This window comes from Perna viridis, chromosome 4, assembly GCF_037379345.1.
Source record: "Perna viridis isolate PV_CMFRI_1.1 ecotype Kerala chromosome 4, ASM3737934v1, whole genome shotgun sequence".
NCBI lineage: Eukaryota > Metazoa > Mollusca > Bivalvia > Mytilida > Mytilidae > Perna > Perna viridis.
Genome location: NC_142448.1, coordinates 32,949,412 through 32,968,485, shown reverse-complemented (window position 1 = coordinate 32,968,485; position 19,074 = coordinate 32,949,412). Strand labels below are relative to the sequence as shown.

Below are 19,074 nucleotides of genomic sequence, written 5' to 3'. Positions count from 1 at the left end.
TACAAAATGTTACATATTTTCTTATAACTTCATCATTTCAGCTGCAAAAACATACAAAAACGAATCTAAATGCTCAAAATGACACAAACGAAGTAACTACATTTTAAAGACGTCGTCGTATTTAGTCAAAGTAATATTTGTTTATTCCTTAGGTTAAAATTAAGTTGTTTAAGATTCTACATCCGTCACAGCCCCCGATTTCAATAACTGTTCATTTTTTCAGATTAATGAATAATAAAATTTACTACAGTTGTAAAAACCAACAAAGAAAGGCTGCACTTCTTAGAGTTTCCCATGCATTTTTTTAAACCATATTTGAATGTATGCTGAACTTCTACTTCGTATATGATTATTAAGCAATGAATTTTTATTTTATTTGTAATAAGCAGTGTTCCATTAATATTATTATACCAGTTTCATAAATCAAAAATGAGTTGTGACTTCTGTTTTTGAGCCGAAAAGATTATCGCATGTCGGATTTTGGAGGAAATTCAAAGAACTGCAAGAACTTGTATCATTAACAGTGTTTATGATTTTGACTTTGGAGAGAAAACTGACATGATTCTTTCTTCTACTTCGAAGGCTGACGTCACAAGAACAGACTAGAAGAGGAACTATGCATTCCAAAGTTGAACTTTGATTGTTGGGATGTAGAGTGCTACACGCGGAAGAAACCCAAGGTAACATTTCATAGGAGTAAATTGGAATTTAGGATTTATTTATTTTACAACTATAAGAGGAATATTTTTCAAAAATGGTTTCGTTCAATTTGGAATTCGTGAAAACAAAAGCATCAGACATGGTGAGAACTGCCAACGACAGAATACAAAATCCAGCCTCTCAACGTCGTCTCGTTTTAATCATTGTTTGTATCGCTTTACTGTTGGATAATATGTTGTACATGGTTATAGTACCAATTATTCCAATATATTTAAAAGATATGTTTAATACCGAAGAACCTAGAGCTACAGATATAACGACAACCGGAAATGTGACCGATGTTTACAATTATACTTATTTGTATAATGGTGATTACTGGAATAAGACATACACAACAACAACTACTAAGGGCCCTCTGGATGATATTCCACCTCCGCCAATAAACTATGGCGAAGGTGGTGGTGCTATAGGAATACTTTTTGCTTCAAAAGCTATTATGCAACTAATGATTAACCCTTTTTCTGGTACTCTCATAGACAGGATTGGCTATGATCGACCATTAATGTTTGGACTAACAGTCATGTTTTTCTCAACAATTGTTTTTGCGTTTGGCGAATCGTATGCAGTATTGTTCTTCGCTAGGAGTTTGCAAGGCGTAGGATCGGCTTTCGCTGATACATCTGGCTTCGCCATGATTGCAGACAGATATCGTGAGGATGCTGAGCGGACAAAAGCTCTAGGTATTGCTCAAGCATTTATATCTTTTGGGTGCTTAGTTGCACCTCCAATAGGTGGAGTTTTATATCAGTTTGCAGGAAAAGTTGTACCGTTCATTGTATTGGCTTCCATATGCCTTATAGATGGTATCCTGCTTTTATTTGTGATGAAACCGCTCCGCCAAGAACGACAACTTACTCCAAAAGAAGATAGACCTAAAGGAACCCCGATCCACAGATTACTAATGGACCCGTATATTCTTGTTGCAGCAGGGGCATTGGCCATGTCTAATGTTGCCCTTGCATTCTTAGAACCAACTATTGCCATGTGGATGGAAGGAACTATGCATGCGACTCAATGGCAAATCGGGCTAGTATGGCTGCCGTCTTTCTTACCCTACCTTGGGGGTGTATACATGACTATAAAAATCGTTAGAAATTTTCCACGTTACCATTGGGTGATTTGCTGTGTTGGATTAGTTATAGAAGGCGTTAGCTGTTTAATCATGCCTTTCTCAAAGGCTTTTTTCGTAGTATTATTTCCAATCATGTCTTTATGTATCGGAATAGCTCTTGTTGACACTGCTATTCTACCGACTTTAGGATATCTAGTCGACGTACGCTATGTTTCCGTATATGGTAGCGTATATGCTATAGCTGACATTTCGTACTCAATAGCATATGCTTTTGGTCCTATTGTAGCAGGACAAATAGTCCAATCAATCGGTTTTACATGGCTTAATGTAGCAATTTTTCTCAGCAATATATTGTATGCGCCATTATTATTCAAATTGAGAAATTTTTACGAGTATACACCATTTACCAACGAATGTGATGTACTTGTTTCTGATCCGCCATCAAAGCAATATAACACATATCTCCAGAACGGCTCCATCACTGGCGGAAAGATGTCGGAAGTAGGCACAATCGACGGCGAAAACCACTTGAAAGTGACAAATGGAAAACCGATGCATTCACAAAATGGTTATCACGGAGAATCAGAGGAAATCGACTACTTCGAAGCAAAACCAGATTCATTTTCTTTTTACAGTAGACATTAACCATTTATCTTGTTTGGGCTCGATAGACATGGTGTGTTATTTCTAGTCAGATAGCTGCTATCTTTATTCCAGACAATATTTTCCTAACATCATATACTCTTCGTTTTTGATGAAGTAGAAGTCTAGGCAAAATTTGTCAATATTTTGTACAAAAATAAAGCTTATCGCCCAACGTATTGACTATGTATAGGTCACTTTATTCTTTTAATGCATATTTATTTGCCCTGATAAAGGTGGTTTTAGTCTAATGCTATAGTGTTTGGAGTAAACATCAAAGAAATTATATTGCAACAAATGTTTCTTCAGTCCGATTGTTTTCAATGATATTGGAAATCAGATTCGAGCTTCAAGCCCACTTATGCCATCCTGGAGGAAATTCTTATAGATACGGTTACAACAACAAACATCTGTAAAATGTTTTGTTAATATATAATGTCACCTTGACCTCTAGAATTCCTCAAAACATTTACAAGACAAAGAATAGTCATTATCTCATGACTTCTTGTAGTGGGCCCCAAACTGAAATTTGATTTCTTAAATTTTTTGACTTTATCTTTGTTTGTCTGTCCATCGAATTCAAGGTCTAGATTTGCTTTAACGTTGGGTTAATTGCTTTGACCGAAACACGTTTTATTTAAATAATATTTAGACAATCAACATAAGAAATAATCATAGTTAATGAAATGTACCAGTAAACACTGACTTAAAGTTTCCAATTTCCACAGCCACGAGCCATTGTACGGGTATTTCAGCCGTCCTTTCCTATATTTAAAAATCCTTTGAATCAAAAAGGATAACGTTCACGTACGAACGTCTTCAACAATTTGGATTGAAATCACAGACTAAGATTTAACAGTTACGACTCCATGTAACGTTTGTAAAGATTCAAAAAGTAAATAACAATTTTCAAAGTCTACTAAATTAAATATTGATCTTTGTGGAATATATATGAAAACACATAATTCCACATGTTAATGTCGTATTGTTAAAAGTCATGCACCTCCACAAAAACAACGCAGCAACAACTGGTGTTGTATATTTGTTTTAGATGGTAATTAAGTGTAATTGTTTGTAAGAATCAGGCAAAATGGGAAAAATCAGAAACATGCATGTCAAAATCCCACCGATCTGACAATAAACTATCACTCAATGATGCTTTCTCTATATGAGAAGACCATTAGTTGATCTCTGGGTCATTGACTTTGCCCTGAAATTTCTCAATAGAATCTTAGAAAAATGAGGTTTTTGACAGAGTTATCTACCCTTGAAATTTTCATTTTCAGTGCATTTTAATAAAACTGTAACTCAATTGTCCAGTATGATATGGAAAATCTTGTCTGTTTTCTTTGATTCTGATGGTGAAAATAGTAATGAAACTATCAAAATGATGGTTTATTTCATACCATGTTTCACCTACTGCCTGATTCTTACAGGGACTTACACTTAATAACTTAAAACTCTATCTCATAAGTGTTTAGGTTTATTTCATTTAAAGTCCATCCGTGTATATTATTTAAATTAAAGTTGCCGAGTTTTCGTTTGAATTGGTAATATATTATGTTTGACGTGAACGATTAGGTTACGTGTACAATTTACAAAATTGTCAGATTTTATTCTCTGAAATTATATTTCCGAAGTGAAAAAGCTCATTTAAAAAAAATGCTTTGAATTTCTCACAGGAAGTGCAAATCTTTTGTAAAAACCAGTTCGAATTTCTGTCACGTTTAACGGTTTAAGTTTCTGTATGAGACCTGTATGGATGACATGTATCATATATTCAATTCTATAGTCCGTTTTCAGTGAATGACCAGTTTTTAACTTCCGTGTCTGGAACCGAATACCGATTTTGAACTTTACAAATACAAATATACTCAATTATATAAATATTGAAAATTGCGGTATGTTGTATACGTGTTTCAGTGAGTAACCTATCATCAGTAGCAATTGAACAAATATTCAAAAAGTTCAAGATTCAGTAATATATATTATATATATGAAGATCTTAAAACCAAAAGTAATGAAAAAGGAAGCACCACCATGCACGTATTTGTACATTACTGTATTCCTGATTACTCCTAAGTTTGAGTTGAAGCCTCGTGTTTAAGGGGTTTTAAGATACGGCAAATTTCGGTAAATAATATATAATTCATTGTTCGGATACGACAGATCTGAATACTTGGTTACAACTAATCAATCGTAAGTGTAATTGATTGATTGATTGATTGATTGATTGTTGGGGTTTAACGTCCGAGCAATCGTAAGTGAATAGTCCAGACCAAGTAAAGATATGTTGTATCCTTATCGATGAAATATCTAAAGACCATTGGCTGGCCATATCAGAAATACGTATTTCAGTATTGTAAAATTTTATTTTAAAAGTATTAAGTATTCTTCAATGAAGATCTATATTTTATTTGCTAGGATTAATACACTAGCACCAAACGACAAATATGCTTTAATTGTAAATACAGTTAAACCTATCTAAATTGGTTCAGTTTAGACGGATGTTTGGTTTATCTAGGTTAAAAATACATTTCAGTTTATATAAAGGGGCATTTTCTGATTTAAACAGGTTTTCGGATTAATCAGTGACCGGTTTAGACAGGTTTCACTGTACATTTGACAGAGAGATTTTGTTGTTAAATGCTCATCTACATAATGTTAATAATCGCACCATAAAACCAATTATAACCCAAATTTACAAGTTTTTTATCCGAGGAGCTTTGTCTCAATGATTGGAAAGTTATTTTGTCTGAAATAATAAATTAAAACACTTTCTTCGAGTACTGTACTAGATGGCTTCATCTTGAAAATAAATACTTTTTTGTTTAAAAAATGAAAAGATAAAAAGATATACAAAAGAGTAAGCAGTACTGGTTTAACTTCATTTCTTTTTTAAAGTTTCTACATATTGGAAAGGACAAAGTTGTTACATAAACGCTAAAAACTTAATTGAACAAAATTAAAGATTTCCATTTCTCATCAGACACAGACATACTCATTATACCCTAATTTTGTAGTTAATGCTTTTATAAAATACTTAGACAAAACACGTTGTTACCTAGAGTAGTAATGATCATTTTCAGGGTAAAATTATGGGAAGTCGTAACGTAATTGAGAAACGGAAGTTCACAAGACGATAAGTAAAAACAATAAACAAAACAAATACAAAAACTAACTGTCATAATAATATTACAAATTTCTAGATATGCTAAAGACAAAAAGAAGTCAATGAAATAACACACTAAATGCACCCTAAGGAAAATAAGCATCCGCATATGCTTTTCTGGAACTGTCCACTGAGTGTAACATTCATTCTTGCCAATAAAAAAAGGTAGTGTGTTACATTAATTTTTTTTGTAAAAGAAGGACTGCTTTCATGTATGAAGCTGACGATTTTTTTATAAACGCGTCTTTTTAAAGACGTTGTATGGGATACAATCTGTCCGTGCAAACGTTGTACAATCAAACGAAACGATTTGACGGATTTTAATGATATTTGTTACATTGTTTCTCATTAACGATGAACATTCATCGAAAGTCACTGTTTTATCCGTCCAGATCGTGAATGTAAATTAACCACAAGAAAAATGTTTTTTTTTTCCAAAACGATATTCTATTGACTTATATTTCAAATCTCCTGTTGTCGGTATATATAGATCAAACAATTCCAGAACCGCTTTATTAAAAGACATTTTTTAATCTTAACTTTCGTTTCGCCTATTTTGATGGATATGATTTTCTGAGTTTAGCTTTAATCATTTTTGTTCTATGATAAACGGCGAATCAATAGTTAATTTCTATCCAGACTTCCTATTCATCAGATAGAACCTCAGTTAAAAACCGTGCAATGATAATTGTGAGTATTGGTAATTTTGAATTGACAATATCACTGATATTGCAATGTTTTATGTCAATGTAAGGAAATATCGACAATCCAAAAGAATTTATCATTTTTAATAACATGTATAAAGAAAAGATCAAAGACCATATTAAGATACAAAATTCCTGGTGTTTATTTGAAATAAATATAATTATTGGAAAAATATGTTCAGTAGACATGTGCATTTAGCAAGAATAGTTACACCGCTGGCGCCTTTGATACAAGGGCAGCTTATTGTATCGAATGGCGTTCTTGATCAAAGATATCATAATTTCAAGATTTGTTTTTCAAACCATGCAATGAACTAACGTTTCTTTATATATAAAAAGGTTACACATTTTTTAAATTTGTTATTAAGTAGCATTATAGCTCTATATGATAAAATGTATAATTATAAACCCCAATCCGTCTGCTCTAAGGACATAATCTACATTGAAAATCCAACAGTTTCTGTTGTATTTCAGTGTCATTCACAGAGTTACCTCCTTTATTTTGAATTCTGTACAGTAGATTCCATATCATTTTTATCTCCCGAGAACAAGGGTTATATGAAAAACCACATTTTTCTTTTTATTTATTATAATATTTTTAAACAAAATAACGATAATAAAAATATGTAGGCTTTCCATCGATGAATCATTTTTTACATGATTCTTATCTTGAGTACTGCTTAATTGGAAATTAAAGTTAAATCGTTATTATCCATGAATGTAAATACACCAAGATACTCTTTTTAATGTGATGTTTTACAATACCGAGTTTTATTCATCTTCTTTACAATATAGATAGAAGAGACGATACTAAATAATAATATGACATATACATTGTACAATACAATGACAATAGAAAAGGGGGGAATACATAAAACTAGATATAGAAGAAGAAAAAAGAAGGCAATTTAATAATAAAGTGTAAGTCTTTGTAAGAATCATGCAAAATGGGAAAAATCAGAAACATGCATGTTTTAACCCCAAAGATCAGACAATATGAATCACTCAAGGGTGCTTTTTTCTATTTGAAAGACCATTATTTGGTCTCTGCCTCACTGGATTTGCTCAGAAATTCTTCAATAAAATGAGGTTTTTGACAGAGTCATCAGCCCTTGAAATATGCATTTTCAGTGTATTTCAATGAAATTATAAATCAATGCACCAACATGATATGGAAAATCTTGTCCTGTGCTATAGCAATACTATAACAGTAATATAATATTGTCATTTGTAAACAGCATAGCAAAAATAATTACATAAATAAGTCACAGCAGAGGGACAAACACTTTGACAACAAATAATATTTAGGTAGCTTGCACATGACACATAACATGCTCAAATCTCTGATAGTATAAAGTTCATTAGTTTTCAAATTTCTTTCAGAAAACATACCATATTGAAAATTACTGATTTCTTTGTACATTTTAACAATAAGACAATTTATTCATATTTAGCCATGAACAATAATACTAAGATAGATATTCATCTTCTATACATTGCATACTACAACAATAACATGATCATAATATTTGAAAACCAAATAACTGACTCAGGTAATTGAAGTAAACACCAAACAAACAAAAAAAAAATAAAAAAATGTGAACTTGCCATAAACGTTGCTGTGGAAGTTTGATACATTTCGTACCTTCCTAGGTAATAAAAGGCGCTTCGATTGCTTTATGATTTAAAGGACTAATTCATAAAAGTTATCGTATCTATTCCTAGACAACTTCTTCCTCTAATATGTTGTACTTTAATGCATAAATAAGGGGGGGGGTCATTAAATAATATATCTTGTATTTAATAGAAGAACCATTAACTTCTATGCTATTCGTATTGTTCACATGATCACTAGTAGGATAATTCGACAAGATTTTCTCCATTTAGGTCTGATGAGTCGTGAACTTAATAATTCTGCAGCCCTTTTCACAATAAATCGTAAGAATAAAATTAGGCGTAAGTTATAACTGAGATACAATGTAGTTAATGTTATGTGCGGACATATTTCAGGAAGATTAGAACAAATTTTTGTGTATTTGTGCAATAATTACCGCCATGCAGTGCCTCAAAATTTTTAAAATTTTTTTTGAAGTCCGAATTGCTTGTGTTTGATTAATATTCTCTGCATTTGTTTTAAGTTGTTTTGTTTTTATTTTTGTCTTCGAAATTCAGGTTTAGAATATGTTTTTAGGACTGGATACCCGGAAGTTTCTTGGAATATAGATTTACAAGGAATTTTTCAAGAATATATTAAATTTAACGATAAAGATAAAGAAAGCAAACACTACATAAAGTCAAAAATTCATTAATAATTCACAAAACCGAACCAAAATAAATATATATATAAACAAAAAACAAAATAAAAAAACAGAAGAATAGAAAAGAAATGAGTTCAATGAAATAAAATCCCGTGCATGAAGCTGATTACATCTTCGATACGAGTGCATTTATATGCATGATGAGAAAGAAACCAGTCGCTTAATGAGGCCTTCCATGATACTTCATTAAATAATGGTTTACAGTGAATTACATTAATTAATATTTTAGAATAAAGCAGATCTTGGATTGTTTCTGTATCGATGTAAAACTCGACAGGATAATAGTTGTTTTCCTCGTAATTGATGCCTAGGTTTAATTTCATTTAAACTTTAGTTATATTGCTTATGTTTAATTAATCGTCATATCAAATTCAATTTTGAACAAGTTTAGGGAAACTCATTTTCGGTCTTCTCGGTAAATGATGACTTAGTTTATAGAAATGGAACACATTCTACGATTGGCATTCGAAACGCAACATTTATGTAACTAATGAGCATTGCATCCTACTTAAGCACAAACATTTAGTGGATCATATTTTAGCCTCCGTTTAATATGCTTCAAGTCAAAATCTCTTATATTTTTCATTTTTATATTCGTCAAATCATAGGAAATGGATCGTGTAAAAGTACTCCATGCACGACATTTCATTCGTTTTCTCTTGTGCTAAGACCTAATTAAATCCATTAACTCTCTCACTCTGTGATGAACATCTGTTTACTTGAGTTTTTTTTTCATTACATTGTACAAACCACGAAATAACCTTTTACGTTTAATTTTAATGTGTAAATCATGTAAAAGACTAAACCATTTAATTCACTTCTGGGAATTTGTTCATTGATAGAAGTTGTAATTTTACTCCAAAAAGTCAACTTACGCTTGCATGTTTGTTTACTTCGATTTTTATTAACTGCTTAATAGTGTTACGTGCTTAAAACGGATTAAATCTCAGATTCACGGAGTAATTATGATACTTGAATCAAAGCGCAATCTGTAAATTTGAACTCATAATTAATTTTTGCACTATGCATGCAGGTACATTTAAATAGCCATAATTCATGAATTTTGATAGGATATTTTGAGTGTGAGCAGTCACCATGAAAAGGGGTTACATGTGTCACTACAATGAGATTTTTTTTAGTGCGTAAATAATATTTTTTCTGACTATTGTTTGGATTTCAGTATACCATCTCAACTGATGCCTAATCCAATAAATTCTTGTATTTGTTTATTAAAAAAAAAACAAATATTTATGAATGTAAAAGATGTACCTTACTATATTTAAATATTTTGGCTAGATTTAAATCTGTAACGTGGATTGGCCCATAGTCTCGCGTGACCTTAAGCTACTTATGCCCAGTACAAATAAAGTTAAGCATAAGACACCTGTTTGTTTTATTATATTTATTCTAAACATCTCAATGGAATTATACCGTCAAGAATTTCATGAAATATAGATACATATATACATTTTTTTGTAAAAAACACAGGCCAATATTTATCTTTCCAGTTTTCTTTTATCAAAAGTGTATTCGTAAAACTATTTCAATTTCTGTAAACATTATTTCATATATAGGTCTGAAAAATTCCCAACGATTTTAGAACTGTCAAATTTGCGATGCAAATTTTTGGTCGTTCCTTCCGCTGGACTCGAACTTGTACCGCTGTGACATCTATGGCAACACCGCCTGCGCAAAGTCCAGCGCCCTAGACCACTCGGTCAGCTAGGCTATATAAAATGTAGCTTTCGCTGACCGGGTCATTCCTCCTCGTATGATTAATCTAGGGTTGTAACTTAGTACACGATGTTTGGTAGTACGGACAGTTCATTTAGGTGTTGTTATGTAGGATAGAGGATCAAATTAATAATGCATGTCACAACAAATCAATATTATACAACGTCTCAGAATGTGACAACTCTATTCGCTACACTGCTCCATCGGATCAAATTGATACAGTTGTCTAGGGCGCTGGACTTTGTGCAGGCGGTGTTGCCATAGATGTCACAGCGGTACAAGTTCGAGTCCTGCGGAGGGAACGACCAAAAATTTGCATCGCAAATTTGACAGTTCTAACATCGTTGGGAATTTTTCAGACCTATCTATACGTTTACATATCTTCCCTGTATCAATTTGATCCGATGGAGCAGTGTAGCGAATAGAGTCGTCACATTCTGAGATGTTATACAAAATATATATATATATATATATATATATATATAATGTATTTGCCAGGGGTCAGTGTAGGCGCATTTGTGCCTCTTCACACTACAAAACAATTCATCTTGGTTCCCAAATGCGGCCTTCTACGAAAATCGAAACATGCGTAACACGAACCCTAAACTTGAGCTACACCCCATACATCAAGTATTCTTGACATTACCCTGCAACAAAATAACATGAACTGCAACATGTATAGCAGTTAGTGTTGTATCCCCTTACAATAAACATGGAACTATTACATCATGACGTATGTGACTTTCGACGTTATCGCGTTAAATCTCACCGCTTTAATTACCCCATTAAATATTCATCAACCTTATATTTACAGCCAAGATCCATGTTTTATAGGTTTCTATATCCGGAATTATTTCATTTTATTTGCTTCAACCGTCGTAAACGTTTACGAGCTGGTCGTGGTCGAACAAGAACCTGTGTTATACAAATCTTTTAGACGTATGGATATTCTGATTCCTTTGCGTGTTGATGAACTGACAGTTATTTCACTCCCCGACATGGCACTTACCGCTTTTATAAAAGATGTATGTTTCAAGGCGCGGATGAATATTGATTATCGCTACAATGGGTGTAATATACTTCAGAATTGGTTCTTTATTTGTCAATCCGCAGGATAATTAATCCGATCTTACTTTCAATCAAATACCAGAGTTTTCCGTTAACAGCTAAAACGTAAGGGTTTGTCGACATTTTAATGCGTAAAACACGCTAAACTTGTCATGGAACGTCGTAAGTAAATGCAAAAAGGATGAAGGAGTACAATTTATCGTGAACTATACTTTTTAAATGGTTGCTAACGAGGTTTTCCATGAGTTTTGTAGATTGTGTGATATTTTTCCAAGAAGGCCAATTTCATATCAATCAAGTTTACGTGACTCGTTATTTTGAGTGGAAAGTTTTGTAATTCGCGTTTCAAGCTATAGTTTCAAGTGTTATTTTATTCCAGTTCTAACCCAAAACATTTAGAGAAATATATACAGGAGTACACCTTGTATATTGCCGTTTAAAAAAAACTTAAACATAAATACTATACAAACTCAGTGACAGATGATTTTAAATTTTCTTACACAATTGTCTTTTAAATTGGGTAGCAAGCTTTACTCATTCTATCAGCAACACAAGTACGTTTGTGAGACTTCTGTAAGATTTGCGACTAATTATGCATACATTCGCTCTCCAACTAGTTATAAACCTGAATTTAGATACAAATAAAGTGTTATCAACTTCCAGAAAAGTTTTGATTGTAATCCTTGTTTTATCTCACGCTTCATATTTGCTGTCTAGATGACAATGCTGACGGACCAAAGTTTCCCGAGCCCATTAGTCAGACTTGTCTGACCCGAACTATATTATAGAGTATTTTCCGATCGTTGTAGTATTCCTTAAATAACTGATTGATGCTTCATTACTTGACCTATGCATATTTCGTTTTATACAAAATACTTTTTTATACAATTCATATTTTTAGATTTAGATCTTCCCATGTATATATAGTTCGAATAATACTTAAAAGAGGTCACTCTTTGAAATACCTTTACAACATACTTGAATTGACAGTGTTTATATGATGTTTTATTTTCGTATCTATGAACCATTTATACGATGAGAAGTTTTGACTAAGACAAAGTCAATGTCACTTATAGAAACGGTGAACGTAATTTTTTGAATAATTGTTTTTTTGATAATTAAGAATATGTTTAAACAATTTTATTAACATTAAATGTAACCCTTTTAAACACAGTCACGCATCTAACAACACAAGTAAATATCTAACACCGATGTATTCGGATCACAAAGGAAGAAGAGTGTTTTGAGCGCTGTAAAACCTAGATTTAACCCACCATTTCTCTTAAAACTGCTGTAAAAGGTCAAGCCCATTGCAGTACCAGCTATTCCTGTGGTATACTATCTATTTTGTCAGATTGATTATGGATCGGATTAGTGTTCTGTAATTGTGTTGTTACTCTAATTAGCAATTAAATTTGAATTTTTAAAATTGCACTTAAATTTTAGCTTATTGGGATGATATGTAAATGGTTTCTTCCTAGTAGCATTTCTTTTTTTCAATTGTGTCAGGTTTATATCGCTTTTTTCCTTTCAGTGCGGCATCACCCTTTAGTCGTTTCCAACTAAAGAAAATGCAATTAAAACAATAATTTGAGTTAAATGAGAAAAATTATCATTAAATTTAATTTATTGACATTATATCTATAATCGTCTGTTGGCCACGAACTACCATCGAATCTGTTGACGGATGTTATAACAAAGGTTTGCGAAGTAAAATAGTATAAAATCCAGGAACTGCCAATGGTAAAGTGATTCATGGTGTAGAAAAACTCACCAAACAAACGATTTTTTTTCAGTGTACATATGCTATATTTTCACTTAACGATAATTTTTTTCTGTATTCAGATCTGCACTTTTGAGGAAATCATACATTTATCTCCCACTAAAATTCATCTCAAAAGTGCAACAATCACATAAAAAATTAAGACTGGTAATGTAATCAGTAACTGTTTCTGTCTAAAACTAAATTAGGTGGGTTTTTCACATACATGAATCACCTCCTGTCTGATTTTTATAAAGACTGCTACTTAATAGATGAGATGTAAAAGGTTTATTACTGTATTTGTTGAATATAAAAAAAATACCACTCATACGAATGTGTTACTATTGCCAATGTCTAAATGAAGTACACGTGTATCAAGCAGTAATCTCTCATTAGTAGCATTAGAATAAAACACATAAGGTCCAAATCCAAAACCGAATTGTATACAAGAAGTACCAAAAAATAAAATCTGTATCAAATACTGATTTATAGCGATAATGAGTCTAGTTTAAATCATGAAAAAATGCAACCGGCATGTTCAGACCTTATGTTTCCACGCTTGGACTCTGTGTCTGTTTATAAAGCTGACTGTAGATAGTATTATTTACTGATTTAATAAAACGATTAGCCATTTCCAAAGTCTATCAATTGTTTACCGTACCATGAACGTTAAATGTACATTTGGTCTATCTTAAGGAGCTGATGATTTATAAGACTTGGCTGTGTAATTAGTTTACTTGCAATTCTGATAATAATGCAAATATTGAACATACCACGTAACAAATAGTTTCTTGTAACGGACACTTTTGGTTTATATTTGTAGAATTTTTTTCAAGTTTGGGATAATGGATCAGTTTTTATTGGTAGTTAAATGACACTCTCTGATTTGTTATTTATTGTTTTTCTTTGATGACGTAAGCGACTTCTAACATTACTGACAAGGCAATTTACGAACAGAATTTATATGAAGCTTGTGCAGTGTATAAATTGACTAAAGTCGCTGTTTTTGGAAAATTTCCAAATTTACAGAGATGCCAATTTACATATGTATGTATCTCAATTCCTATAATGTGGGATATTCAAATAATTTTATTATAAACCAGTAATCAAAGGGAACAAGATTCTAGCGGAAATCAAAAGAATGTAGTCCATGGACAAAGACCAGACATGGAATACAGACACACATAACAAAAAATATTAGATAACGAAAATAATACGTACAAAATAACAAAAGCAAAGGAGCAACTCCGACTCCACTAAAAACTGGGAGCATGGACCGGTAGGGTGTGCGTCCTTGGAACCTGCTTGGGTACAAATTCCCGCATGTTTCGAGATTCGTTTAGTATATAACGTCTTGGTCGAACCAGCGACCGGCCGCACTAAATATAGGAAAAGAAATACACTTACTTGTACCGATATAAAAATACTTAATTGTCAGTATCAAAAAACATTTTTTTTTACAAAACAACACTTACCTTGTTTAACGGAAAGTTGGTGTCTCATATTTGCAAAGTAAAACATTTTTTTAAAGAAAGTAAGAAATATATGTAAATGAACACCACGATACCAAATAACCGAGTATATAATTAAAACAAACTACATCGTACATTAATTTGATCAATTTCTCTTCATGCATTTTGGGGAAATATATAAATCAAAATAAGGTTCGTCTTTCTAAGGGTTTTACTGTGACTTCTCTACAACAACAATCTTTTGTTACCAATCTACTGAACAATACAAAGGATTGACAAAGCTATTGGGACATTTAAACTGACCAGTTGCTATTGAAAGAGTTGATGAATACTCACCTATGAATCTTTTCAAAGCTAGCTCCTAGTTATTTAAATCCGAAGCAGCTACCTGGGCTATTCTATTTTTCATTGGTGAGGGGAGTTCAAGTTTAATAAATTATATTTTGTTTTGGATTTTGTTGACATGATTTGGAATAGTATATTAAAGTATTTATTTTATCTCCACTACATTGCACAGAAGTCTTATATATTATTATAAAAAATGAGACCTCAATTAATATTTGTTCCCTCCTTCATAAAACTGGAAAAGGCCTACCATGGTGCCCTTTTAGTTGAAAGTATGTGATTCATACTATAGTTAAAGAACAAGTGTTATACAAAATGTTTGAGGTTCATGTGAATTACAATTTTTGAAATAGTGCTATGATTTTATTTTATTCAATTTTGGGTATGAGTAAGCTTAAAAGTGAATTAAGTGCTTTATTAATTGTGAAGGATTTCCATTGGAATTATGATGTTCCGGATTAACTGCACTGATTTTCACAGTTTTGGATTAAGTGTCATATTAATAATATTTTTCATTTGTGTTATAGTTTGGGATTTAGTGCATTGAGTTTGATTGAAATTATAATTTGGGATTATAAGTGCAATTATTTTCAATGAAATTCAAGATTTGGAATAAGTGTTGTGTACATTGAAACATATTTGGATTAAGTGCAGTTCATTGAATTTATAGCTTTGGATTTTAATGCTGTTTTGTTTGAAACTATTTTGGATTATTAAAGCGCGACGATTTTCATTCAAATGTAATAGTTTGGGATTTAGTGCTTTGTTTTTAAAAGTGCAATGATTTGCATTACCGTAAAATGTAGTTTGTGATCTTGTGCAATGGTTATTTTTAAATTAAAGATTTGAATTAATTGGTTTTTTTTTCATTGGAAGTACAGCTTGGGATTATGTGCAATGATATACATGTAACTGGTATTATATGGAGAATATTTCTTAGTTTTATTTTTATTGTAATTGTTGTTCTGGATTAGGTGCTATGATTTACAGCTCTGATTTGAGTGTTTTATGTTAAAAATATAAATTTTATTGGAATAATACTATGGCTGAATTTGCATTGAATTTCATCAGAACTATATATACTTCTTGGACATGTATATTTTAAATAATGTGAATTCATGTGAAATAAATTTATAAGAATCCGAACTATTGTTAAAGTAGATAGTTTGAAGGAGTATATTTCAATGCATATATTTAAAAACCAGTATTCAATGGATTCAGCTTTGAGATGGGACAATTCAAATAAATAGAAGAATAACATTGTAACTTCAAGTTATGTTCATTTCATGAAAGTTTTACTATTTTACTTTAATTTGCCATTTCATATTTGCTATCCACTTGGGGACCTGTGGGTTTGAAGTTTTTTTCTTGGAAAAAATATAAACAATATTCACGACCAATAGTTTTCCACATGAGTACTTTTCCTGTGTTAGCGAGTCCAAAAAAATACCAATTATGTAAAAAAAAAACCATTAAATTCCCTCAAAACACATTGTGAGTAATATTCACAAGCTGGGAAAATTCTATATGATGTGAAACGGAGCCAGTATTGGCTGCCTTGCACCAGACCAGGTAAATTTTCATGGGTGAGTGCCTACCTATTCATCAACTCTTACAATAGCAACTGGTCAGTTTAAATGTGCCAATAGCTTTGTCAATCCTTTGTATTGTTCACCAGATTGGTAACAAAAGAGTGTTATAGTTGTAGGAAAGTCACTGTAACAAAATAAATGAACTGATAAAATATAGGCAGTAGTCAAAAGGAATAGTCCAAAAGGAAAATCCGTATAACAAATGGCAATTTCAAGGCATAACTGGGAAGTTCATTATTTCCGGTATATTTCAACACAAATTTCCACCAGTCGAAATCGGCAAAACCAATAGTCAAAACAGTGCGGAAGATAAGAACAACAAATAAATAAACATAAAAAGAACTAAATAAAATAAACATGATGCAAATTTCAAAAAGCCTGAACTTTGTGTAGAAGGTGCGTCAAGTTTAAGATATAATAATTATAATATATAAATAAAAACAACATAATCTATAATCTATTTTTCAGAAACAATTTTTTTTTCAATAAGGTATGGATATTGGATTGATTGATTGTTGGGGTTTAACGCCCGAGTAGCAATATTTCAGCCATATTCAGGAGATGGATATTGGAAATAAAACTTTTTTAAGGCAGAATATGAGGTGTATTTACTTAAAATCCTGGTCTAAAGCCTGTCTCTTAGGCACCGAAGGCTTCTTAAGAAGTCAGAATAGTCGCTACTAGCTCTGACATATCTAACAACTGAGAAATGTAAACTCCATATCCAGGATTACTGCACCAAAAAAAAAAAAAAAATCAAATTCGTCTCGTTTGTCATATATATTTGTTCTGAGATGACTATTGTCGTCAAATTTGAGGTGAAGGTCTATAATTGACGCTGAGGAAACTGTGTAAAGTATTCTCTATAGTGTCTAGTTGTGGTGAATAAATAAACGAAAGCCGTTCTCCAAATGTAGGATTATTAATGGAGAGACCATCGTCAAAAAGTTGATATATGAAATTAAAAGATCTAGTTTTTTTTGTCTTTCACAAGAGTTTGAAGGAACACCAATTTATAAGAATAAAGATACAGAATGGCTAGGAGATGTGCATAATTAGTGACCATTGGAATGTCGATACTTTGTTGAAAAATTGTTCTTCCAAAAGTGACATATATGTTGTCGAGAAGAAACTCTAGCGTAGTAATCACGTGTTGCTCGGTGTAGCAATTGTTTCTTTTTTTTTTTCTTTTTTTCTTTTTTTTGTGGTGCTAAAATACGTAGAATAGTAGCCTCAAACAACAAATTTGTGAGAATTACAATTCTTGCGGTTTAATTCCAGTGGATGATTTCTTTTAGATGGTTTTTCAATTTATCGTTGGACAATATAGTATATAATGTTGAAAAGTCAAAAGTTTAAATAGAGTTAACTGCAGCAAAGGAGCGGTATTTCAGATAAATAATATCAACGGAAAAGATAAATGCTTCTCTGGAAGAAAACACACATACACACAGACTCATCAGAGAATGTAATCATTTCAGCAAAATAATATACCTCACAACGTCTGTATATTAAATCAAAATTCCACGGATAATTCGGACAGGTTGTATATAACACTGAGACTACAAATTATATAATTAGAACTGTAATTATGTATTTTATATACTTTATACCTAAATAATGATATCCCGTATTGTCTAACATTACAGGTATATTTATTCAGATATAAGGATATCTATTGCCTTATACAAATTGTAGTTTTTAGAAGATGAGATAAATGAACATAATCTTTAACTGAAAGCTGTTTGTGCCACCAAAATCAGAAAATAAAATGCACGCCCTGGTTTTATAAAAAAAACTCTATCAAGTAACTAAATTGGTCGAAATTTGAGTTGAGGAATTTGAATGATTTAAAGAAAATCTTAATATGGGATTCTTTATGGAATCAGGCTGCTAGGTCTCTTTTAAAAGAATGCATGGATAGATAACTCTGTCAACGTTTATATTTGTGACTAAAACTTAATTTTTTACCAGCTGCTCCGGTGGTGTAATATCTATTTTGCCAGATTTATCTTAGACTTGACTTGATTATGAATCGGACTAGTGTTCTGTAATTTTGTCGTTACTCTCATTTTACATGTATAAATGTTGTAGAGGTCGAATATTTGTCATTTTAACAGAGACCTCATATAATAAATATATAATTTCAGGTTTGTATGTTCATGTATATACAATGTAATTGCTAGGTATAACAAAACACGTATTAGAATCTGCCAAAAATTTGTGAAATCAAAATAATGAATGACAGAATCCTACTAGTTGGAAATTGAGGTGGTCGTAGCAGAAAATCAATTCTTTAATTTGTATCACACATCTTAACCTAAATTGTGAATACCCAAATATTAAAATGTCTCAGGATAAGCTGTCTGATATTAATTTACTATTCACGAATTTCCCCCTCCTTTACCATGTTCATTTTGAACAATGTACTGTATAGAGACATTCGTTCTTTTTAACCTCGAACAAAGAAGAC

General features: G+C 31.8%; 1 protein-coding gene across 2 annotated transcripts in view; it reads left to right on the top strand.

Annotated features, from left to right (window-relative positions):
* Positions 1 to 19,074, top strand: part of LOC148619803 (putative vesicular acetylcholine transporter-B) — an 89,382-nt gene that overhangs the window by 24,356 nt on the left and 45,952 nt on the right. The window contains exon 2 of one of the 2 annotated variants that reach the window (XM_088580081.1): positions 583 to 2,613. The exons of the other annotated variant lie outside the window; for it this stretch is intronic. Within the exon in view, the coding sequence (XP_088436207.1) occupies positions 755 to 2,437 (1,683 nt within the window). The 5' untranslated portion in view covers positions 583 to 754 and the 3' untranslated portion in view covers positions 2,438 to 2,613. Of the gene's footprint in view, positions 1 to 582; positions 2,614 to 19,074 lie in introns of those variants that run through there. 2 annotated transcript variants of the gene reach the window in all.